General features: G+C 34.3%; 1 protein-coding gene across 2 annotated transcripts; it reads left to right on the forward strand.

Moving 5' to 3' along the window:
• Positions 1-12,507: 12,507 nt before the first annotated feature.
• On the forward strand, positions 12,508-15,484 carry LOC110615108 (UDP-glycosyltransferase 74E1). 2 transcript variants are annotated; one of them, XM_021756818.2, is made up of 3 exons: positions 12,508-12,840; positions 12,958-13,193; positions 14,676-15,484. In XM_021756818.2, the coding sequence occupies exons 1-3, from the start codon at positions 12,537-12,539 to the stop codon at positions 15,414-15,416; spliced, it is 1,281 nt and encodes a 426-aa protein (XP_021612510.1). In that variant the 5' UTR covers positions 12,508-12,536; the 3' UTR covers positions 15,417-15,484. The 2 variants fall into 2 exon arrangements, with proteins under 2 accessions (XP_021612510.1, XP_021612509.1); XM_021756817.2 differs by having other exon boundaries at positions 12,511-13,193.
• The last annotated feature ends 11,326 nt before the right edge of the window (positions 15,485-26,810 follow it).

Raw genomic sequence — 26,810 nt, forward strand, 5'->3', positions numbered from 1 at the left:
GGGATCAAATATGGGTGATCTTCCTCTTCAGCTGGGTTGGGCTGGGTTTGGTAATTTGGTTGAATCACTTGAGCTGGCCAGCTGGTAATAAAAATATAAGGGATGTTCAAAAATAATTATAATATCTAGAAATCAATTCGTAAACTTAATACTTATTTATAAATAACTATTTGAGAATCCATTTGTAGAATATAAGGTATTTTTTAAAATAATTATATTATATAAAAATTAATTTATAAAATTATAGGGATTATTTATAAATGATTATAATATTTAAAGATTATTTTTAAAAATATAAGAATTTATTTGTAAATAAATATATTATTTAGAATCAACTTGTAAAATTAGATACTAGCTTATTTGTAAATAGTTAAAATATTTATCATTAAATTTTAATATGAATTAAAAAATATAATATTTAAATTAAAGAACCAAACTATAGATTTAATTAAACTTAGGTTTTTATTGTTTTGTATAGAAAAACACATAATACTGAAAGACATTTTTATGTCAATTTTATTACAATTAATGGCAAGGTAAATATGACTCTGCTCAAAAACTAATTTGTAGTTTTTTAAATTTTATTGACTCAGCACGAACGACGATTCCAGGGAGGGTTAATTTCCTGGGGATATTCAAGAAGCATGCTGTTGCTACTTCTGCATGCAAGTTCACAATTGCTTTTCCTGCTATGAAGATTCAAGACCAGGAGTGCAAGAGCAAGACCAAGTTATGAGAGTAAAACTCACAAACATGTGTTTGTGGTTTTTGATTGAACAACCCTTTATTGCAGGTTTTGCGTCCATGGTGCTGTTTTATATCGACAAACTTATTTCCTTTTGCAAGCCTATTATAAGGAGTTCCTTGGAAAATACAGTTCCTTCAGAATTTGAGCCCTCATAGTTTGAGGGTTTGAAATAATGACCCCTTACCTCTCTGATAAAAAATAAAAAAGAAAACGCCATCCTTTCTTTGTTAGACAAATAATATTAAATTTCTTGAATCCATTTTCCCTTTAAACTTGAAAATACAAGCTTTTCTCTAACTAACCCAATTAATTTTCTTTTCTTTATCCTGTCTTTTTCACTAGTGCTAAAATGTCAAACAATTGAGGTCAGAACAAAATGATTTTGGATATTTGAAGATCACCGTGAAATAGCTTCCCAGGCTTGATGCAAGGCTAAACATAAAGAGTATTATTAGTAATGACAAGAGTAAAAGCATAAATTTTCAGACCTTTCATCGCTACATCGTTTGGCTTCTGCCATCATACATGATAGAGCTTGAGTGACAAACAAAAGTATATACAGGGAGTATGGTGAGGAAGTGATTATTTTGAATTTTCAAAAATAATATATATAAATAGTTATAATTTTATTTTATTATTAATTATTAATGTTGATTTTTTTAATTAAATATTAAAAATTAAAAAAGTAAAATATAATATTTTTTAAATTTATTTAAATATACTTATGTGAATATGTAAATTCCGTTAATATCAGTTTTAAATTTTTTTTTTTTTAAATATATATATATAATAACTTAAAAAGCTAAAAACAGAGCTTAATCATGCCAGATCATTTAAAGCCAAAACGAAGCATACATTTTTCAAGAAATATCCTTTCAACTTGATTATTTACAGGCCTTATACATATGGAGCCATAGAATGTTTCTAAGAGTGGTCTTGCGTTTGATTCATCATGGCATTGTTCGGTATTTGTTAACCTAAGCAATGACGTCATCACTTTTCCTTTTGTCCTCAGCTGGTTGGTATGTGTCACCATCCATCTCTTTCTAAGTTGTACAAGAAAAAAAGTGTCGCCACTGGTCCACCGATGAGACACAACAACCACGACGACGACGAAATAATTTTATATTTTTTTATTCATTTTTTTAAAACATTTATTTAATTTTTTTAATATATTAAAATGTGGGTTATATATTAATTTTTAAAAAAATCAATAATAGAATAATATAATTGAAAGTATATTAAATATATATTTTTAATTAATATGAAAATAAACATAAATTTAATATATATGAGGTATAATTATTATCGTCACATTTGACAATTTTTCCACATACTTTTGTCTCGTCATATGCTCACAGCTTTATTTAAGACTTATGAGCCTTCACAACTTAATCATGGGTACCTTTCCATGTTAATCTATTTTATAAGATCGAATATAAAAGAATCTGATCTAATAAACCAACCAATCAAACCATAAAAATAAAACAAAATCACAGAAAACAAAGACAATCAAATCAATTAACCAAATCCTCAAATACTAAAAACCAAACTACAACCCCTGCATATTAACTACACCAACACAGCATCCTTCTGACACCGTCACAGAGAGAGACTACAATAGAACCAAAACAATGACAACCATAACAAAAAAAAAAAAAAAACAAACAAACACATGCAAGCATTAAAATCAATTGCTTGATCAAAATTAAATTTAAAAATTAAACTAATAAAATTAATATTTTAATTTAAAATGATTTAATATTAATTGTAAATTTATCTAAATTGGATAATAATTTTTTTTTTTAATGGCTTGATGATAATTGAACTAAATTACCACAACTCAAAATATTGTGATTCATTCTCGATTAAAAAAAACAAAATTCAAATCTTACAATCTAAAATGACGAGAACTCAAAAACCATTTGCCATCACTATTATTAGTAATAATTATGCATTACTGTCTATGAAATTATCAACCAACAATGATTGTGGATGTTAAGGCTTGAATTTCTTAAATAGAATTATTTCTTGTAATATTTTTTATAAATTTAAATTACAATATTTAAAATGTTTTAATACTTTTTAATTTATAGTATACAATATCAAAACATAATTAAATATTTCAAAACTTAGAATTTTTAATTTCATTAGCAATAAATGAGATTTAGAAAATCATTCAGATCTTGACATCTATATAGATGATTTGATTTAATGAAATTTTTTCAAGAATGTGATTGATTTGATCAATGGAAGAAATATGAGTGATTAATGAAAAGATTAATTGGATCCCTCCTTTGGAAATGTTAAGATTTTTTGTGTAGAAAACTAAGTGAATTCTTTTTATTAGTGGAAAAAATGGATCCTTCACTTATTCTTGGTAAGGGTATATATATTCTTAATTGGACTTTCATATCTTCGTTAATTCTACTCATGACGATTTTTCTTGTCATTAGTTCCATTGTTAGGTCAAAAATTCATTTTGTCAAGGATTTCAGACAGCTCATTAATAGTGAATAGCTGAGAAATGAATATGGAGTCAGTTAATCCATACTTTTTCAATAAAAAATGTCACATTTATATTTTTCCGCGCATAAAGATTTAAAATTCTATGATGATCTGAACTTTGAGAGGTCTGCTTTTTATATTGTTTATGTCTTAACTGGTATGAAATTCTTAACAACATAATCTAAATTTTTAGAAGTCGGTCTTATTATAACCTAATCGAATCGGTTTATAACGCTTTTCATATTGTCACTGTCTTACCAGATAGATGTCGTGATTTCAAAAATTCCTTTTATTTATATATTATCAATTAGCAAATTAAAAATTAAAATTTAATGTTACCTCTATACTAAATTATAGGCTTGCTTTAATTTTTTTTATGGGTTTTAAATTATGCGTCAGTTTCATATTTAAGATAATAATTTATTTAATAAATATTTATTTTATCTATAAAAATTTAAAGAGTATTACAACACTGGTTGGTTAAAATAGATCTATTTAATTATGTGCAGTAAAAATTTAAATGTATTAATTTAAAAAATGATTAATAGAGTAATATGACTTGAGAATATATTGAAAAAATAATATAAAGGTCATTAATGTTACCATATTCATTACATTTTAATTTATATAAATAATAATGAGTTTATGTAATGGAAAAGAAGTATAAATTTATGCTCATATATATAGTGAGAGCTTTATAACACAAAGTATTTAATAAAATAACTAATTTCTAAATAATGTATGAAACTCAAAAAGTAATTGAATAATTTATGTTAATATATTTACATTTAAAGATGCGATGGTCATGGAAAAAATAAATTTTATTAAAATAACAAAATCATTATTAAGAATAGATAATTGAATTTAAATGTTAAAAAAATAATCTAAATTTTTATTTAAAAATAAATAATAAATTAAATAAAATTATAATAATTCATTTATATATTAAATATAATATAAAAAAAATAAATAATATTATATGACATCTAAAAATAAAAGATAAACAAATTTGACCGAATGAATATAATATTTACAATTTTCAATGCGGTCAATCCGATTGACTTTTATCAATTTAGATTGAAAATAAAATTAAAAATAAAATATTTATAAATTTAGCGTTTGACAGTAAAAAATTGACAAATAAAAATAATTTTTAATATATTTATAAAAAGTGTCAAGAGGACCCGATGCTTTTTATAAAAATGCTAAAATTTTTTTTTTAAATAACAGTATGACGCTAAATCATTATTTCTTTTATTTTTTATTTTTTTTAAATTGTGGCTTTAAGTGGATCAATTTTATTTTTTATTTTTTTAATTATTAATATATTATAATAATATATTTATATTATATTAATTTAATAATATTATTTATATTATATTTTTATAATAATAAATATTTTTTTATAATTTTAATATAGTAATATTTAATAAATTTTATTATTAATATTTAAATAAAAAATTACTGATATTATATAATTTTAGAATTATAAAATTAATATTATATTATTATTAAATATATAAAAATAATTCGGCTATTATTAGATATATAAAAATAATTCAATGATATTATATATATTTATTTTGTAATAAAATTTTTTTATTATTTTAATAAATTAATAATGTAATTATATAGTATAAAGTACTCCTATCAATTATAAATAATTATTATATTTTATAAAAATATTTTTAATATATAAAAGTATTATAAAAATTAATATTAAGAGAGACTGCACATAAAAATATTTAGAATTATAATAATATCCAACTATTAAATATATACAAAATAACTTTATTAAATTACTTAATTTATTTATTTTTTCTTCTTAATAAATTATAAACGCTCCATTAATAGCATATAATATTTAAAATTATTATATTATCTTACTATTAAATTGTTTATAATTTATAAAAAAATTAATTAATTAATTAATTTAATTATATAATAAATTAATTAAATCTATTATTTTTAATAAATTATAAATAATTGAATAATCACGTACAATATCTAATTACTGTATAATTTTATTCTATAATTTTAAATATTAATATATTTTATATATTAATATTTAATATATTTTATTATTAATATTTAAATTAAAAATATTACTATTTTAAATAATTTCAGTATTATAAAATTAATATTATTCTAAATTACGTACAGTAATAATATTTTGAAATATAGAGAAAATAGGGTTTTTAAGTATGTGTAAACTTAATTCGAAGAGGTCAAATTTTCCTTTTGTATTTCTTAACCTCTTTTATTCATTTTTCCTTTATTTTTTAGTGGCAGATAATTACCACTCTATTACAGTGTCACCTCTCGTACGTACGAGCATATTTATCTGTACATATTCATCAGGCGGCCATTTAAATTTTTTTCGATGCGCGTATTGATAGAGTTGTGACATAATTAGGTCTGCTCTCCTGCTTTCCATTACAGCAAATGAACTAGACTTCCCTCTGGTAAATTCAATTTCTCGATCAATTTCGACCTACTTTAATCGCGAATTGAATCACGCATTAATAGATCGACCTGCTCAATCACGCATTAATAGATGGACCTGCTCAGTGAAAATTAAATATAATATAAATAAAATTATTAAATTAATATAATATAAAAATAATAAATTAATTAATTAATATAATTATAATATTTTAATAATTAAAAAAATAAAAAAAAATAAATTATAGTCCAGCGCCGGTCGTGCCAGACACTTAAAAAATAATAATATGCCACTTAAAATAAAGTGAGGCTCTGACTTTTTTTATAAAGGCGCAAGAATCAATTTTGACAGTTAGTTGGCAATCAAATTCAAATTTACAAATATTTTATGGGTTACTCTAAATTGACTTTTTTTTTAATTTTTAATCCTAAATTAATAAAAAAAACTCCTGAAAAGCAGACGTATGGAATATTATTTCAATTAGAAAAAATTATTTTTTAGTCATTGAGATTTAACATAATTAATATTTCTGTCTTTTTACTTTGACGATCCAACACTTAAATCCCTCATTTTCTCTTCCGTTCGAATTCATAGTCCTTCCGTCCAAAATAACCGTTTGAAATACTTGAATTGACAAAATTAACCCTCATAAAAAATTTTTCTATTTCAAAATCACAAAACCCTATTATCTTTTTTCTCCCTGTTTCTTCTCCCTCTCTCTCGCGCTCTCTCTGTCTTTGTTTAAACTTCTCTCTCTCACAGCTTTGTCCCTTTCTCTCTCACAGCTAGGGGTGAGCAGAATCCGGTTCAAACCGAAAAAACCGACCGAACCGAACCGATTTGAAAATTTAGTTCGATTTTTTATACATTTCGATTCGGTTCGGTTTTAAATTTCAAAAATTTTGGTTATTTCGGTTCGGTTCGGTTTTGATCAGAAAAAAACCGAAAAAACCGAACCGAACAGATTAGGGATAATAATATATTTTTTCAATAATATAGAGAAATTAAATTATATTAAAATTAAAATATTTTAATTAAATTTTAAAATACTAAAAATAAAGTTTAAAAAATTAAAAAAATATTAAAAATCGAAACCGATCAAACCGAACCGAATCGAACCGAATCAGACCGGTTCGGTTCGATTCGGTTTCTGACCAAAATCGGTTCGGTTTGGTTTTCATAAAAACTAAAATTTCGATTTTTGGTTTATTCGGTTCGGTTTAGTTTTGAACCGAACCGACCGAATGCTCACCCCTACTCACAGCTTTGTCCCTTTCTCTTGCGTTCTCTCTATCTCTCTCTCTGTCGAAACTAAACCCCTCTATTTCAATAGAAACTTGTCCCTCTCTCGCGCTCTCTCTGTCTCTGTCTCAACCTTGTCCCTCTCTCTCGCACTCTCTTTGTCTCTCTCTCTATCGAAACTTCTCTCTCTGTAGTCTCATTGTCTCTCTCTCTCTCGTGCTCTCTCTATCTCTCTCTCTATCTAAACTTCTCTTTCTGTGGTCCCATTATCTCTCATTTCCTTAATTTTTTCGAAAAGCACTGAACCCACTATATTCCGAAGATGGAGCATGGTCCACTTTGAAGGTACGAAAATCCCTTTTGTTTTACAGTGAAAAAAAAATTATTACTTTACTGTTTAGATTTTTTGAGTTACAATAATTAATTATTTATTTATTGATTTTTCTAGGGTTTACAGTTAAGATTAGGGGGTTTAATGATTTGATAATTAATTTTGTAATTTCCTTTTTATTTTTATAGATAGCAATGGATAAATCTGAGAGGTATAATTTGTTAATCAAATATGAAGGGCGTGATGATAGAATGAACAATTTGTAGACAGATGTACATGTTGTGAGTTTTTTATTGGATATATTAGATATGCAACATGTTTTTTTTGGACAGATTTAGTGAATTTTAATTTAGTCTAAATTGGATGAAATTGTGATTTTTTTTATATAATTAGTTTGTAGCTTTTGATGTTTATTATTATTTTTTTACAGATTTTATTTGCAGGTTTTGAGATATTTTGATGTGCAGCTATTTTGGATATATACTGGTCATTTCAGATATACAGATATTGTAAAGATATTTTGGACAACTTTGAAGAAATTATATAGGTTTTTTGCATATATTTTGTAATGTAATAGAAAAAAATTTCATTTGCAATGTAATGGACTTGATCATGTTATCATTCAAATGATCAAGTTTTTATATGAATGAATATTCAGTTTTTTTCACATCCTGTGTATGCGTTTACATTTCTTATTGGCTACTTTTTTATAATATTTTTATATGTGAATAGGGATAAAATACTTTGTAACAAAATAATACATCTGTCAATGATATTGTCACTTAATTAACTAAAAGTTCACAACGCTATAGTCCACATACATTTAAATATTCAAACACTATAATCCTCATATTTTTAAATTTTCAAACACTTTAGTCCTCATATATTTAGTTTTTCAAACACTTACGTCCTCATAAAATTAAATATTCAAATATTTTAATCCGTCCTACTAATGTAAATTCAAAATATATATTCACAGTAAAAAAAGGTAGTTTCTATTATCTAAATTTCTGGTACATATTATTTCAAATCACTTTCATTGTTACTCCAACTACAATAAAAATCAAAACAATATAAATTATTCTCAATTAGTATATAATTCCCCCAATATTTGCAATCTCATCTCTAGTAGCTCTTTGTTCTTCCTTCGTCTTCTTCATATCATTCTTCATTTTGCAACATCTTCTATTACATTCTCTAGCATTTCTTCTATAGGTGTTCTTTTTTCGATTTTCCATCCCTCATCCACGTTAATACTGCCACTTGATGGAGTTGAACTTTGATTCACAGGTTCACACCTTCCACGAAAACTTCCACACACATTATCTCTGCAAAAATAATATGGCTTATTAGGGTTTTCGGCTGACTCAGAAATTCTTATCCCAGCCCTTTTGCTACATATGCAATTCGCATTCTTCAATATTCCATTTCAGTACCTGGCAGACCCACTTGATACAGATATTATTCTTCCCTAGTGATGATTCACAACAATCGCCGAAAGGAAAGAGAAGTGTGAGGGAGAAGAAAGATGAAAATGAGAAAAAAAAAAGGAGAATCAATAATGGCTGAAAGGAAATAGAAAAGATATGAGGGAGAAGAAATATATGAGAGAGTAGAATGATATGAGTGAAAATAAAGATGGAAAAGAGAAAAAAAATTAAGAATCAACAATGGCCGAAAAGAAGAGAGAAGATATGAGGGAGAAGAAGGATGGAGGGATTTTACGTTGAGAGAGTTTTATTAAGTTTATTAAGGGTATTTTTGATAAAAAATTTCACCTCTCACCTTAGACTTTTTGACCAAACGGCCATTTTGGACGGAAGGATACGAATTCGGACGGAAGAAAAAGTGACTTAAGTGTTGGGTCGCCAAAATAGAGGGATAGAAGTGTTAATTACGTTAAACCTCATGTACTAAAAAATAATTTTTCCTTTCAATTAATTACTATTACCATATATTGGCTTGTATGATCGAATAATTAATTAATTAACCAGTTGAGCGAAAACTCGAATAGAATAAGGGTTGAAACATTTTAATTATTTCTACTAGTACTATATAAGAATTTTCTCACAATTGTAATATTTTATTGGGCTAAAAATTTTATATCAATATGACATGACATTAAAAAATGTCTTAATAAGAGATAAATAAAACATTGCATGTAAACATAATTTAAAAGGATGACGTGAATTTTTTTTTCGGACTAATTAAATAGTAAAAAATTCAACATATGAAATATGTATATCAGATTATCAGAATTCTTAATTCTGTCAAAATTTAAAACGGATGAATAAACCTTTTCAAAACTCATATCATAAACAGATATTGAATGCGAGCGCAATCAACTTCAGTGATCGTCAGACATAATCTAATAAAATTAAAATAGAATGCCTATTTTCTACACACCGGATATCTCCTCAATACATCGCCAGAGTCATAAATGTACATACAGTAAATAGATTGACGTAACGTACACGATAAGCAGAGTATGGACTAGTCGAAACTATATTTATTAGCTAATTGTCCCGTTATTAATAAGCCACTTAATACACGTGCAAGAAAACATTTCCATCATTAATAAATCGCTTGATACACATATAAAAAGATATTTTATCCCGTTCTATGGAACATGATATAAGAATTTCAGAACAGATCTAGCTCAAAGTCTCTTTTTTTTTCATAGTTTCTTTTTATCTTTTTTCTTCTTTATTTTTAATTTTTTATGCACGAAAAATATATCATTAAAAAAATTTCAAATTTAATTTGAATATCCAAGGGTTTCTATTGAGACATTTCGAATATTTCTAACTTTTTTTAATTTTTATAAAAAAATTAAAGAAACTCATTTCTTATCAAATCAATCATGACGCAAATGTGGACACAGCTAGTAACTCTTGAATTTCAACTCATCATGTCTAATTTAATTAAAATAGATTTCTTTATTCATTTAACTTTTTTAATGTTTACTCATAATTATAATTAAAAATATTTTATGGTGGAGAGTTTCTGCAAAAGGAGACTCCACGGTAATTTTTGCAATGAGAGTCTATAATGTGTAAGGTGGATAATTTTTTCAAACTCTTTTCTCGAATTAGGATAAAAGGTGAGTCTACCTGCTTTAAAAGTACAATAAAAAAATTATTTTTATTTAAAGCACGGTAAACATTTAATTAAAAAAAAAGATATATATATATATAAATTGTTACTGCACTTAAGTGTGGTAATATACTTAATACACGCACTATAGTATTCATTACTGCACTTTTAATTTTGATCATTAATTTAATTTTTATTAATTTAATTATTATATTTTATTATATTAATTTATTTAATTATATATTAAATTTATATAAATGTAATTATAAAAATTATATTAATATTATTATTAATATTAATTATTTCAATTTATTTACAATATAACATTATATTTTTTCTATTTATCATTTTATTTTGTTTAAATATTATAATTAATTTATAAATATTTAATACATTTATTTGTAAATTTTTTCTATTTTTATAATATTTTTATTTTTATAATTATTTTTTTAATATTATATATACTAATTTTTTTAAATTATAAAATTTATAACATAATTATAAATAATAAAAATCTATGATAATAATTAATAATATGTTATACTTTTTTGAATTAACAGTGTATGAGCGATTGGGAAAATTCTATAATGGATTCAAAGTTTGTGGAGAAAAGGAAAGTATAAGACATTTGTTCTTCAAGTGTATTCATGCAAAAGAATGGATCCACTCCCCCCCTTCGCATTCGTTCATCCATGCTTACCAGTTCTTCAACAATTGGATTTATGGTTAATTAGAGATTACAACTCTGCTGCGGCTATCTAGCTGTGGGAGGAGATGATTCATTTAGCTATTTTCTCTTATGGGAAATCTAGAAAAGTAGAAATGCCTTCATTCTCAGAGATCATATTTTGCCTCTCCAAGAAATTATTTCATCAGCTTTGTCATATCAAGAAGAGTGTATCTCGACCTAAAGATTACCTCAGCTAGAGCCCCGCTGCTTTTTCCCTTGTTTGTGGTCTCCTTAAGCCCTAACTGATGTAAAAATCAATTTTGATGCGACAGTTTGTCAGAAGAAAAATAGATTGCCAGAAATCGCAGAGCTTAGATCTTAGTTCAATCTTGTCTTAGAGATGTAGCAATAAACAACCCTCTAATAATTAAAGGAGCTAGCAAGCAAAATCAGTATCCTGCTTGCATCAAATTTGGGTTTAAGGGATGATACAAGATTTCACACTGAAACTTACAGAAGAGATGGAGTCCGTTAGCAACTCAAATGGATTCATTAACAGATGCGCAAATAAATTTCCGAAAACTTAAATTAGAGGTATAATTTCAAGTAGAAAAAATTAATTGATCACATGAAGGGGACATTAAATTTTGGGTAACAAAAATGAATTGACCAAATAGAAGGGATTTAATTTTGAATAAGAAAATTAATTGATTAAATTTTCGACAAGTAATAAAAACCAAGACTACAAGAATGCAATAAAGGGTGGCTAGAAATTGCATGGGAAGCCACAGCTTATTTCAATAACTAATAAAATAAGCTAAGAGTATGCTTCTATGTTTTCAAAGAGAAATCTCCTAATTCAATATGGAGAGTTCTTTTATTAGAGAAAAAAAAAGCCATTACTTAAAGAATACATTTATATTACAGGGTTAATGTATTTTAAAGGTTGATAATATTAATTATGAAAAATTATTTTTTATAATTTTTATTTAAATAATATTAAAATAATTAGCTGCTATTAAAATACTTAATATTATCAAATAAGATTTATATACAAACTGAGAATAAAATATTGATTGATAAAGACATTCTCCATTTATATTTATTTTTATTTCTATTTCCGTCCCAAGTGAGCCCTTGTTTTCAAGCAAAAGTAAGACAAGAACACCTAAATCATCAAATCTCGACCATTGATTTAAAGAAGATTGAATAAGTACTTCATTAAATTGGAGAAAGAAAACGATTGTGCATGTGCCTGCAAGTCCGTAGGTATTTTCACTTATGGTACGTATAATTTAATTAGAAAATTTTAAAATTTTAAAAAGTATTAAAATTATAAAACAATTATTTTTTCTCGTTTAATTAAATTATTTATTTTTTAAAAAGTAATTTATTTATTGCCATTTTTTTTTTGGCACAATCTCCTCGATTCCTCCCGATCTCTGCTTATAAATTATATCTCAGCAGCTTCATTAAGTGAAATATTACAGTAAAAATGGAGAAGAAACAGACAGCTGCCACAGAAAGCCATGTGCTGGTATTCCCTTTGCCAATACAGGGTCACATAAACCCAATGCTTCAATTCTCAAAACGTTTAGCCTCAAAAGGTCTGAAGGTCACCCTAGTCACCAGCACCTCCATCGCCCACTCCATGCGAGCTCCCCACGAGAGTGCCATCAATGTAGAAACCATTTTTGATGGATTCCAGGAAGGAGAAAGAGCAGCAAGCCCTGATGAATTTCTAAAGCGCTACAAGGCCACAGTCCCACAAAGCTTAGCTGAGCTGATAGAGAAACATGGTAGCTCTCCATACCCAGTTAAGTGTATCATATATGATTCTGTTTTACCATGGGTTTTAGATGTGGCTCGAAACACAGGGATCTCTGGAGCTTCATTTTTCACTCAATCCTGTGCAGTTTCTGTTTTATATTACCATGAAATTCAAGGGTCGTTGAAGGTTTCTTCAGAAGCAGAAGCTGTGGGTGTGGTTTCTTTGCCTTCCCTTCCAGAGTTGGAGTTCAATGATCTGCCATCGTTCGTGAATGGTGCAGGGTCATATCCAGCTATTTACGACCTTGTTTTTAGCCGGTTCTCGAATATTGATGATGCTGATTGGCTCTTCTGGAACACCTTTAATGGGCTTGAAGAAGAGGTAGGCTCCACATACCCTGCACCCTCTCTCTCTTTCTCTCTCTATTTATATCTATATATGTACAAAATTATAAATTACAATGGTTTCTCTTGATTTTTACTTTGTTGACTTTATAAAATAATTTTTTTTTTCGATAAATGGAAATTTTATTGATAAAAGTACTATAAAATTGGCTATCTCCGTGATGAGACTCCAAAATACATCAAATTTAGGATAACATATGTTAAGTAGAAAAATTTGGTATTGAAAATACATCAACCTACCACCAAAAGCAAGAATAAAACCAAGAGATCCATGATTCTGCATAAAAAAGTAACTGCATTAGAAGAAAAGATAACATATTTGGTCAACAATATGGTGGCCGGTTGGTAAATCTAAACACAGGGCCTAGTCAACTGCAAAGATGAATTCGAGATCCTATACTAACCGATAGGAAATTTGCTTCATTAATCATTGTTCAACTGAGAATATGGGTATGATATTGCACTGAAACGGTCGACTTATACTTCAATTAGTTAGTCGATCGGAAAAGACAAAAATTCAAAAAAACTCTGAACAACGCATGTAGCTGCAAAATCCAGAAGTCATGCATACATCAAAACACTAGGGCTAATTCAACAAAAGCCTGGCAGTTATACTGTTTGCCAAATGAAAATTGCTTATCTGAGTATGTGTAAAACACTGATTGCAAAGATGAGGACAAATTTAGAGTTAAATTCTTTATTCCATGGGACTGAATCAGAAACATTTGGCCAGGACACAACATTAGGTGGTGGCAGCCATAAAGTTTGCATACTTTGCTTCGAAGACTTGATCCATGATATAGAAAGTACATTATAGTTTCAGTATCACACCCAAAATTGGAAGTTCTAATAAACAAAACCCATCTTTCACAGTCAGATTTAAAAGAAACTCAAAGCTATAATGCTACCTGCACACCCAAAATTATTTATACACACTTTTATGCGTCTAAAAATTTTTCTTTACTAAGTTGTAATTTCGTATGCAAGAACAAAACTAACTTCCTCTAAGCATTTCTGGGCCCTAGTTTTTCGCTGTTAACCTCACCTTTCATCAAAATCCTACCTAGGCCAGGAAAGAAAAAGCATTTGCCACTAAACATAAACCATAATCATTGATAAGTTTTTGTTGCTTGAAAATTAAATTAATTATTTGTCTTTTGTCGACGTTTGATTAGTGGGACTAGTCAAATTTTAATTCTTATTCCAATTATTATTAAAAGAAAAAAATGAAACTATGCACTTTATTGTGTTTAATTTCTTAAATTGTAAATAGGAATGCAGCTTATGATAGCAAAAAGAAAAAAAAAAAGCTAGGTTCACTCACTATTCATTGGCTTCTTTTAAATAATTTATTATTAATAATAATATTTCATGTTTCCTCTAAATTTGGGCAAGACATCTCTTTTTGCTTAATAATGTGTGCAGGCCTATATTCTAATTTCTCTTTCTAAATTATCAGGTGGTGAATTGGATGGCAAGCAAATGGCCCATCAAACCAATTGGACCAACAATTCCTTCAATGTTCTTAGACAAGCGGCTGGAGGATGATAAGGAATATGGTCTTAGCCTCTTCAAGCCCAATTCAGATGCTTGCATGGAGTGGCTAGACTCGAAGGAACCAGACTCGGTTGTTTACGTGTCATTTGGGAGCCTGGCAGCCCTTGGAGAAGTACAAATGGCAGAGTTGGCGTGGGGTCTAAAAAGAAGTAACACCAGCTTCTTATGGGTAGTAAGAGAACCAGAAAAAGAAAAGCTCCCAAACAACTTCATAGAGGAGACCAAAGAAATGGGACTAGTTGTAACATGGAGTCCTCAATTGGAAGTCCTGGCTCACAAGTCTGTGGGATGCTTTATAACTCATTGTGGTTGGAACTCAACCCTGGAAGCATTGAGCCTGGGAGTGCCAATGGTGGCCATGCCACAGTGGACAGATCAGCCAACCAATGCCAAGTTTGTGAGTGATATTTGGAAAGTAGGAATTAGAGTGAAGGTAGATGAAGAAGGGATTGTTACTCAAAAAGAGATTGAAAGATGTATAAGAGAAGTCATGGAAAGAGAAATATCAAATGAGATGGTGAAGAATTCAGAGAAATGGAAGAAACTAGCTTGCATGGCTGTAGATGATGGTGGAAGCTCCGACAAGAACATTGAGGAATTTGTAACAAAACTTGTGTGTAATTCTAATAGTTTTAAAGAGTGAAATAATTAGTTCTTCCATAAAATTAGTAGATCTATGTTAAATTTAATTTATGTTCATTTATGGGGTAAGGAATTATAGATTCAAAACTTTAGCCAGCTTTGGAATTTCCAATATAACAATAAAAAGAGATTACTTCTCCTCTGATTTTTGTGTTTCCAAATAGTTTTTTTTAGAAAATGAAATATAATTTGATTAAAAAAAATGCATGTCAAGCCTTTACAAGATGGTGGATGTCATGAGTAGGAATCTCATCCACCCAAATATGTTCATCTTCCCAAACATCACTCACACCACTCATGCATTCTATTACCTTCTCGCTAAATAACGATCATTCTACATTTAAAGGGGATTATGATTGAGGTCTTAAGTTAGGTTGAGAAATTTTTGACATCTTTTTGTAGCAACTTTCCCCAACTTACTGAGTGGGAGTAGTTATACTTCTCCTGTTTAACCTCCCTTAACTTCAAATATGATGTTTTTAAGTGTCTGAGTATTAAACCTAGAGAAGAGTGTTACTCTGTGAGTATTCTACGTTCTTGCTTATTATAATCTCTGCACTCAATAACTGTCTATGCGTTTGCTCACATTTTTGGTCTTTTGGTGTTTTTAGCTTTTGTGGTTCCAATGAATGAGATCGTTACACCAAAGAACTTTTTCCTAACCAGAGATGCAATAAGGCAAGCTGTCGAGGCTTTTTAGACTCGAAAGAGCAAAGATATGGTAACAGAGATGTCTGTAGTTAAACCAAAGCCTATTAGGACCTTGCCTCCCTTGGTACCTACTAAGTCGATTTTCAAGATGGTCGAGGTCCAGGCTGATCACTCTCAAGCTATTTTGCCTCTTATTGCTGGTCTTGAGGTTCAAGCAGATCACCCTAGAGTCTTTATTGTTAAGGTGTTTAACTCTAACCCTCCTTCTCCTACTGAAGGGGCTTTCTAAGTGTTTGAGGAGAAGGAACTCCAAATAAGTTGTCTGTTGATCCTCCTAGCGCCTCGGTCAAGAAAGGTTGGTGGAAAAGGCCTATTTGAGTACCTCCAAGGAGGGGGATGTTTCCTCTTCTTCAAGGAAGAGATCGATCTTTGACCAAGTGAGCTAAGGCAAAGAGGGATCATCTCTAGGTGGTGGTAGTGAGCTTCCTACTGCCCTGATACCTAATAAGTCGGGGCTTTACTTTCAACTAAACCTAGAGTTTACCCTGTTAGGAAACCAAGAGATTACTGCAACCCAAAACACACAGTGGAAAATAAAAAAAAAATCTCTATTTCTCTACCAGAATCCAAGTGCTTCATTTATTTTGAAAAGAAGGATACGAGACTAACCTGTTATACTCGACAAGAAGATGCAATTCCGGACTCATTGTGCTGCTTTTTCAACGAACATCCTCAATGATATTCACACGAATGTCTTTTATCCTTCTAGAGTGCTAGCTCTCTCAAAGATGGATAAACTATGTGCTTTTCCAATCTGCAGCCCAAAATGATTTCTTCAAAAACGTTAACCCCCACATTCGCAGCAGGAGTTTTATAGTTTTTAAGTCTTTTTGTTTTCCCACAATTATTTTCGTAAAAGAATTGTGTTTATCACCCACTATCACAATCTCGCAGATACTCAAATATCTTATGTGATAGAGTTGTGTTCATAACCAACTATCACAATCTCGCAGATACTCAAATATCTTATGTGATAGAGTCCTTTATATGTAACAATTACATATAGACTGCAGATCCTTTTAAATATTATTATCTTATAATAATAAATAATTAATATTAATAATAATAACATCTTTATTATTATTAATTATACTAATGAGCTTTTAGCCCATTAATATGACATAGCACATCAATAACGTTATTTTGTGTGTGACCCAATAGGCTCATATTAATTGGCAATAGGCCTAGTCCCACAATGACCATAAATTAAAGAGTTATCACATCAATGGGGTCATGGAAAGAAAAACTCATCCGACATAGTTCATCAGTTTGAGTAGAGCAATACAAAAGAAGAAGAAGGTTGTGGTTGTGTGTGTTTTATTGAAAGCATAAACAAATTAAAATTCAACTGTGGCTAATTAATTGAAAGCAATGCAAAACTGAAAGAAGAAAAGAAAAGAATTTTTGCAATCTGAAAGCATGTAAAATCGCAAAAGAGAAAGGAAGAAGAAGAGAAGAGAAGAGGAAGACAGAGAGAAGAAAGAGAAGAAGAAGAGAGGGATATGCACCCCCATACTTAAATCATGCATTGTCCTCAATGTAAAAGAAGAGAGAAAAAGAGAACAAAGGAATCTGAATACTCCCCTGGGGTGTGGTGTGCATGGTATGATCACTTAGGCAGAGTGATGTTGTAGTGGAATTTCTTCCACCACTTGTACTGCGAATCCTTCAAAATACGGTTTCAGACGATGTCCATTCACTTTGAAGATTTTTCCAGTTTCTATGCTTTTGATATCTACAGCTCCATGTGGGTAGGCATGTTCTACAATGAATGGTCCAATCCACCTAGACCGTAGCTTTCCTGGGAATAGTTTCAAACGAGAGTCAAAGAGTAAGACTTTATCACCAACCTCAAATTGCTTTCTTGAAAGATGACTGTCATGGGAGGCTTTGGTTTTTGTTTTGTAGTTCCAAGAGTTCTCATATGCATCTCGTCTTATTTCCTCTAGCTCTTGCAGTTGCAACTTGCGATGGTGGCCAGCTTCTTTGAGGTCCATGTTGTAATTCTTCACGGCCCAATAGGCTTTGTGCTCAAGTTCAACTGGAAGGTGACAAGCTTTCCCATAGACCAATCTGTAGGGAGACATACCTATGGGGGTCTTGTAGACTGTTCTGTAGGCCCATAGGGCATCTTCTAATCTTGTGCTCCAATCCTTTCGGTTTGGGGAGACTGTCTTTTCAAGGATGGCTTTAATTTCTCTGTTGGACACTTCAGCTTGCCCATTTGTTTAAGGGTGGTAGGCTGTGGATGTCCTATGTATGACATTGTGTTTTCTGAGAAGGTTTTTCACTACCCTATTGCAAAAATGGGTCCCTCTATCACTAATGATTGCTTTTGGCACTCCATATCTGGCAAAGATGTTGGTCTTCACAAAGTCTACCATTGCCTTGGCATCATCAGTCTTGGTTGCTCTAGCTTCCACCCACTTGGACACATAATCCACTGCAAGGATGATATAAGTGTATCCAAAGGATGGTGGGAATGGGCCCATGAAGTCTATGCCCCAAACATCAAATACCTCGCAGACCATGATGGGGTTCTGTGGCATTTGATTTCTTTTGCTCAGATTTCCAGTCTGTTGACACCTAGCACATGACCTGCAAAACAGAAAAGCATCTCGAAACATGATGGGCCAAAATAGGCCACTTTCAAGTATCTTATGAGCAGTTTTCCTTGGACCAAAGTGTCATCCACAACTATATGAATGACAAAAAGTAAGTACAGAGGCTATTTCTTGATCAGAAATGCATCTCCTTATCATTTGGTCAGCACAATATTTCCACAAATATGGCTCATCCCAAACATAGTATTTGGCATCTTTCTTTATCTTATCTTTAGTGTGCTTTGGCATGTCAGAAGGCAAGTTACCTGTGGCCAAGTAGTTTACCATATCTGCGTACCATGGTTCATCGGACTGAGCAAGGAAGATTTGTTCAACGAGATCATGCTTACACTCTTCAGAATCTGGAAGGTACTGTTCTGGGCTTGACTGCAAAGGAGGTTGGGTGGAAGAGCTTGCTTGCGATGGATTCTGCTGTGAGAGGTTCGGCGGTCGAAAAGTGTCTGAGTTTGGCGGCCGAAGGGCTTCAGTTTGCGAACTGGACTGTGGCGATGGATTCGGCTTCGGAAAGTCGCTTGGGTTCAGCGGCCGAGAGATGTTCGGCAGCCGAAGGACGTCTTCTTTTTGCCCGATGTGTTGCAAAAGTGGTGCAACAGAATCTGGTGTCTGAAGGGCAGTGGGGTTCGGCGGCCGAATGTAGGCTGTGTTCGGCAGCCGAATGTCTTCTGTCTGCACAATTTCTACTTGTTGAATGATGCAGATGGTTTCTTTCAGTTTCAGGTTTTCAGTCCTACAAAGATTATCCTCCAAAATACAATCTTGATTTTCATTAAACACATCTTGGCTTAAACAATCAATAATATCAAGACCATAAACTGGGGACATATCATATGGATATTTCATGGCATCATAGATATTGTACTTAATGATTTTCCCTTCAAATTCCATGGTAAGAGTACCATCATGCACATCGATTTTAGTTCTAGCAGTACTCAAGAAAGGACGTCCAAGAAGAATGTTAGAACTAGTATTGCAACTATCTTCCTTAGTATCAATCACATAAAAATCAGCAGGAAAGACAAGTTCATCTACTTGGACTAACACATCTTCTAGAACACTGTAACGACCCCAAAATGGACCGTCACCGGCGCTAGGATTCAGGTCGGCTTAAGGCCGCCAGAACCCGTAGCAAGCCTGCTAGACTCTCTGTGTACCTGTAAAACTCATACATGATCATACATTTTCTGTGAAAATAAAAACTCTTTGCTGAACCCAGGCTTAACCTGTGCATGCACTATCTCTGTACTCTGTACTCTGTACTCTGTACTCTGTACTCTGTACTCTGTACCCCTGACTAGAGCTTGCTCTAGATGGGTTAACTCATACCTGTTAAGCCTGGTTTTTCACATACTCTGTAACACATATACATATACAGATCATGTACAAAACACATCACAACTACTAAGTCAAGCACATCTGTAACTGAAAACATAACTATTACATCTCTTTAACATTACATGTCCACTCTACACTAGTACACATCTCTTTACTCTTTCTGTATCCTACTGGACTGTCCCTGAACACTGTACACTGAACCTGCAAAACTGGGGTTAAGGGAGTGGGATGAGCTCTATAGCCCAGTGAGTAGAACAGTAAAACATCTCAGTAAAACATGATCTCATGGAATGCGTCAGAACACAGACAAGCCACATCAAGAGTAAACCTGTCACCACATAGTCCCAGTAGCTCTGTGCCAGGGCGTAGAATCGAGCACCTGGTCTTCCTGTCATATATGTATATGTGTCTATAACACCGCTGTACTTACCATTGCCAGGGCGTAGTCAAAGGCTCCTGGTCTTTGCTATACCTGCCCCTCCTGTATTCTAGAAGACGAACGATCTGAACAAAGAAAATGGATCAACTCTCTTGAAACTCATAAACTCTCAAACCTAAGCTTTTTGCTTCAACCCTTCACCACCTTGTGAAAACCAACAAAACAACCCACTTTGCAGGAGCTGTACAACATAGGAGACGTGGCCAAGCTTCTGGACAGGGTTTGGAGCCAACACCTGTCCAAAATGCTGACTAAGGAAGGCTCAATAGGTGGCTAGCCAACTCAGCTTCGGCTGCCGAATCGCATGCAAAACCATGCAACATTCGGGGGCTGAACCTGACCTGCGGAAGCCGAACATTGGGCACTTTCGGCGGCCGAACTTACCTTCGGCGGCCGAACATGGCAAAAGTCTCCATAGACCTTTCTCTTCACAACTCAAACCAAGTCAACGAAAAACCTCACAACATCTCTTATACTGAAGAAAATAACAAACCCGTCACGAGACTTCCGACATCCTGGACTCCACCGGAAAGTAGAATTCCGATGCCGGACTCCAGCCGGGTATTACATTCTCCCCCCCTTAAGAACATTCTTCCTCGAATGATTCTAAAACAACTAACACATAAAACGGAGGAAACTAACCTCAAAACAAATATGGATACTGCTGGAGCATCGACTCTCGCGTCTCCCAGGTGCGCTCTTCTAGATTATGGTGGTTCCATAGAACTTTCACCATCGGAATCTCCTTGTTTCTTAGCTGTCTGATCTGCGTGTCCAGAATCCGCATTGGCTGCTCTATATAGGTGAGATCTGTCAAAATCTCCACCTCAGGCTCACTCAAAACCTGATTCGGATCTGACACAAACTGCCGGAGCATAGAAACATGAAATACCGGGTGAATTCTCTCCATCGAAGCAGGTAAAGCCAGCTTATACGACACATTTCCGATTCTCTGCAAAATCTCAAAGGGTCCAATGTACCGTGGAGCTAACTTACCCTTCTTTCCAAACCGAACCACTCCTTTCATTGGAGACACTTTCAGCAATACCATATTACCTTCCTGAAACTCTAACTGTTTTCTGCGCACGTCTGCATAACTTTTCTGTCTGCTCTGCGCTGTTCTGATTCTCTCTCTAATCATGGGCACCACTCTACTGGTAATCTCTATTAACTCTGGCCCTGCAAGAGCCTTCTCTCCTATCTCTTCCCAGCACACAGGGGATCTGCATTTCCTCCCATACAAAGCTTCATAAGGAGTCATCCCTATGCTAGCATGATGGCTGTTATTGTAGGCAAACTCCACCAAAGGTAGATGCTGCCTCCAAGAACCGCCAAAGTCTAACACACACAGTCGAAGCATATCCTCTATGGTTTGGATGGTCCTCTCTGACTGTCCATCAGTCTGTGGGTGGAAAGCAGTGCTAAACTCTAATCTCGTGCCCAAAGCACTCTGCAGACTTCGCCAAAAGCGGGAAGTAAACTGAGGTCCTCTATCTGAGACTATCGACACTGGAACACCATGTAATCGCACTATCTCAGTCAGATAGACCTGTGCCAACTTATCCACAGAATAGTTACTCCGCACTGGAAGAAAATGAGCAGATTTCGTGAGTCTGTCCACAATCACCCATATAGAGTCTATCCTGTTGGATGCTGCTGGTAAACCCACTACAAAATCCATGGCTATGTTCTCCCATTTCCACTCTGGAATGGGCAATGGGTTAAGCATTCCAGCTGGTTTCTGATGCTCTAGTTTCACCCTCTGGCAAACCTCACAGGCTGTCACAAACTGCGCCACTTCTTTCTTCATGGCTGGCCACCAATAGACCCTTTTCAGATCCTGATACATCTTGGTGGCTCCTGGGTGAACACTATACCGCGCATTATGAGCTTCCCTCATAATGTCTTCCTTTACACTGCTCCTATCTGGCACACAAAGCCGACTCCCATAGCGAAGGATCCCTTTGCTGTCAAATCTGAACTCTGCACTGTTGCTTGACTAACAGTCTTGGCAATTTTCATCAACTCAGGGTCCTCATGCTGTCTTTGAGCTATCTGCTCCAGAAACACAGGTGTCACTCTCATCTGTGCTATCAATGCACCTGTACCAGACAATTCTAACTGTAACCCTTCTTCTAAGAGCTTGTAAAGCTCCATCACAACTGGTCTCCGCTCTGCTGCTATATGGGATAAACTGCCTAGTGACTTCCGGCTGAGGGCGTCTGCTACAACATTCGCCTTACCCGGATGATACTGGATCTTACAATCATAATCACTGAGCAATTCTACCCATCTCCTCTGCCTCAAATTCAGCTCTCTCTGACTCAAGATGTACTGTAAACTCTTGTGATCAGTGAAGATCTCGCATTTAACCCCGTAGAGGTAATGTCGCCACATCTTAAGTGCAAAGATAACTGCTGCCATCTCTAGGTCATGGGTGGGGTAATTCAACTCGTGCTTCTTCAACTGTCTAGAAGCATAAGCTATCACCCGATCACTCTGCATCAATACATAGCCCAATCCCACTCGAGATGCATCACAGAACACTGTGAAATCCGCATTACTCACAGGCAGAGCTAACACTGGTGCTGTGGTCAATCTCCGCTTGAGCTCCTCAAAGCTCTCTTCGCACTGGTCTGACCAGATAAACTTCTGGTTCTTCTGAGTCAGTTTGGTCATCGGAGCTGCTATTTTGGAGAAGTTCTGAACGAACCTCCTGTAGTAACCTGCCAGTCCCAGAAAGCTTTTAATCTCAGTCACTGTCGTGGGTCTGGGCCAGTTAGCTACAGCCTCTATCTTCTTGGGGTCTACCTCAATCCCATCTGCTGATACCACGTGTCCCAAGAAGGCAATGCTCCTCAACCAAAACTCACACTTCGAGAACTTGGCATACAATCCATGTTCTCTCAGTGTCTGCAAAACTATCCTCAGATGCTGGGCATGCTCCTCTGCATCTCTGGAATACACTAAAATATCATCGATGAAAACAATGACAAAGTGATCCAGAAACTCACTGAAAACTCTGTTCATGAGATCCATGAATGCTGCAGGGGCGTTAGTCAACCCGAACGGCATCACTAAGAACTCATAATGGCCATATCTAGTCCTGAAAGCTGTCGTAGGCACATCTGCCTCTCTGACTCTCAACTGATGATACCCGGATCTCAGATCTATTTTCAAAAAACAACCTGCTCCAGCTAGCTGGTCAAAGAGATCATCAATCCGAGGTAGCGGATATCTATTCTTGATAGTGACCTTGTTCAACTGTCTGTAGTCGATACAAAGTCTGAGGGATCCATCCTTCTTTCTGACAAAGAGCACTGGAGCACCCCAAGGTGAGGTACTAGGGCGGATGAAACCCTTATCTACCAAGTCCTGCAACTGGTCTTTTAACTCTTTTAACTCTGCTGGCGCCATCCTGTAGGGAGGAATAAAGATAGGTCTAGTACCTGGCAGTAAGTCAATTTCAAACTCGATCTCCCTATCAGGTGGGAGTCCTGGTAAATCATCTGGGAACACATCGAGAAACTCTCGGACTACTGGTACTGTGGCTGGTTCCCTCACCTGACTGTCTAGCTCTCTCACATGAGCTAGAAACCCTTGACAACCCCTCCTAAGCAAACGACGAGCCTGAAGGGCTGAAATCATACCTCTGGGTGTACCTCTCCTGTCTCCTCTGAAGACACACTCTGACCCATCCTGGTCTCTGAGACTCACTAGCTTCTCTCTATAGTCCAAAGTAGCACTATATGTAGATAACCAATCCATCCCTAGAATGACATCAAAATCCGTCAAATCTAGAACCACAAGGTCAGCTGGAAGGTATCTACCCTCTATAAACACTGGACTGAAACGACAGACTGACACTGCCACAGATGGGTCACATTTAGGTCCATTGACCCAGAGAGGATACTCTAACTCAGAACGGATCAACCCCAATCTCTCTATGGCTCTCGAAGCAATAAAGGAATGAGAAGCACCGGGGTCCATCAAAGCATACACATCTGAACACCCAATGATGAGAGTACCTGACACCACTGTGTTCGACGTGTTCGCCTCCTCCTGTGTCACAGTGAAAATCCGTGCTGGGGCTACCGGATTTCCACCTCGGGAACCTGCTGCTGAAGTAGAGGCTGCCCCTCTCCCTCTACCTCTGCCACTACTCTGAGGCATGACTGGAGCTGCTGACTGTACAACTGGCTGTACCACACTGCCTGAACTCATCTGCTGGGATGGTGCAAATGTCACCTGAGGACAATTTCGAGCAATATGCCCTTCCTGTCCACAGTGAAAACAAGATGTAGATCCCAACTGACAAACTCCTCCATGTGGTTTTCTGCATCTTCTGCAGACTGGAGCTGTGCCAGAGCTAGAGCCACTACCTATTCCCAGACCTGACTTCACTTTATTCCAGAACTTATTCTTTGTTCCTTTTGCTCTATCCCATCTCTTGCTGCCTGACGTGCCTGCACTGGGGGCCTTAGAACCCGAAGCCTGTGCCTTTGACTGTTTCTGAATATTGGCACTAGCTTCCATTTTCCTGGCTGCGTCCACTATGGTGTGGAAACTCTCCTTTTCTGCTGGAAGAATCAAAGAAGCATACCTGGGATGCAATCTCATAGTATATCTCCTTGTCTTCTTCTGATCAGTATCATAGGCTTGACCCACATACTGAAGCAAATCCAGAAACTTATCGGTGAATTCATCAACACTCATCTCATCTGTCTGTCTCAATTGTTCGAACTCTATTACTTTCATCTCCCGAGAACTGTTAGGAAAAGCCCACCCTGCAAACTCATTGGCGAACTCTCCCCATGACATACTGTTCATCCTGGGTTCCACATAGTTCTTAAACCATTCTCTGGCTTTCTTGCATTTTAATGTGAAACCTGCCATTTCAATGGCTCTCCTATCCTCTGCTCCCAATTCACTAGTTATCATCCTAACTGCTCTGAGGTAATCAAATGGATCATCTCCCGTGTTGTATTTAGGAGCATCCAATTTCAAGTACTCCGTCATTTGCACTTTACCTCCAGATGAGCTAGGTTGATGTCTGTCAACAACAGGGGCTACTGGTTCTGGTGGTGGTACTGGTTCATTTGGCTCTGGGTATGCTGCACTTGGATGGGTAGGGGACGATGGATACATAGGATATGGGGGGTAATACGGATAAGGCATATAAGGCATGTAAGAAGGATATGGCACAAAACTAGAGTACTCCGACATACCTCCCATCGGATACTCTGGATAGCCAAAACCTGAGGTCTGAGCACCTCCCTGTGACTCTCCCATACCTTCCTCAAAACTGCCTATACCCATGCTGTCATCTCTAGACTGATCAATCTCCATCGCTTCCCTCCTATCCTCTGATCTTTCTCCCCTAACTGTTCCTCTTCTGCTCTCGTCTACAGACCTTCTAGGGTCTATGGACGAACCTTCCCTGCTCGATCTCTGAGACCTTGCCCTTGGCAATGCAGGAGGATGAGCAGCTGGTCTCTCATCATCTGGTGGGACTCCAGTCAATCGAGCTGATCGACGAGTTCCTCGCATCTTTACTCTCTGGAACCACAACATATAAGATAGCACTTTAGCACATAAACATCAATAAAACACATGCATAACTCATGGTATATCACAGATAGGACTCAAAACCCTATCCTAGTGGACATGATTTCCTATTGTGCTTGACCACTTCTAACCTCTATGAGCCCGACACTGTCTCTATAGGTCCGATCATGTGAACCTAGGGCTCTGATACCAATCTGTAACGACCCCAAAATGGACCGTCACCGGCGCTAGGATTCAGGTTGGCTTAAGGCCGCCAGAACCCGTAGCAAGCCTGCTAGACTCTCTGTGTACCTGTAAAACTCATACATGATCATACATTTTCTGTGAAAATAAAAACTCTTTGCTGAACCCAGGCTTAACCTGTGCATGCACTATCTCTGTACTCTGTACTCTGTACTCTGTACTCTGTACCCCTGACTAGAGCTTGCTCTAGATGGGTTAACTCATACCTGTTAAGCCTGGTTTTTCACATACTCTGTAACACATATACATATACAGATCATGTACAAAACACATCACAACTACTAAGTCAAGCACATCTGTAACTGAAAACATAACTATTACATCTCTTTAACATTACATGTCCACTCTACACTAGTACACATCTCTTTACTCTTTCTGTATCCTGCTGGACTGTCCCTGAACACTGTACACTGAACCTGCAAAACTGGGGTTAAGGGAGTGGGATGAGCTCTATAGCCCAGTGAGTAGAACAGTAAAA

Source organism: Manihot esculenta, chromosome 5, assembly GCF_001659605.2.
Source record: "Manihot esculenta cultivar AM560-2 chromosome 5, M.esculenta_v8, whole genome shotgun sequence".
In the NCBI taxonomy this organism is placed as follows: Eukaryota; Viridiplantae; Streptophyta; class Magnoliopsida; order Malpighiales; family Euphorbiaceae; genus Manihot; species Manihot esculenta.

Excerpts from the sequence above, each read along its gene's own strand:
- LOC110615108 (XM_021756817.2), top strand. The coding sequence starts at position 12,537 with ATGGAGAAGAAACAGACAGCTGCCACAGAAAGCCATGTGCTGGTATTC. Across the intron at positions 13,194-14,675 it reads TTAATGGGCTTGAAGAAGAG|GTGGTGAATTGGATGGCAAG; the intron begins GTAGGCTCCACA and ends CTAAATTATCAG.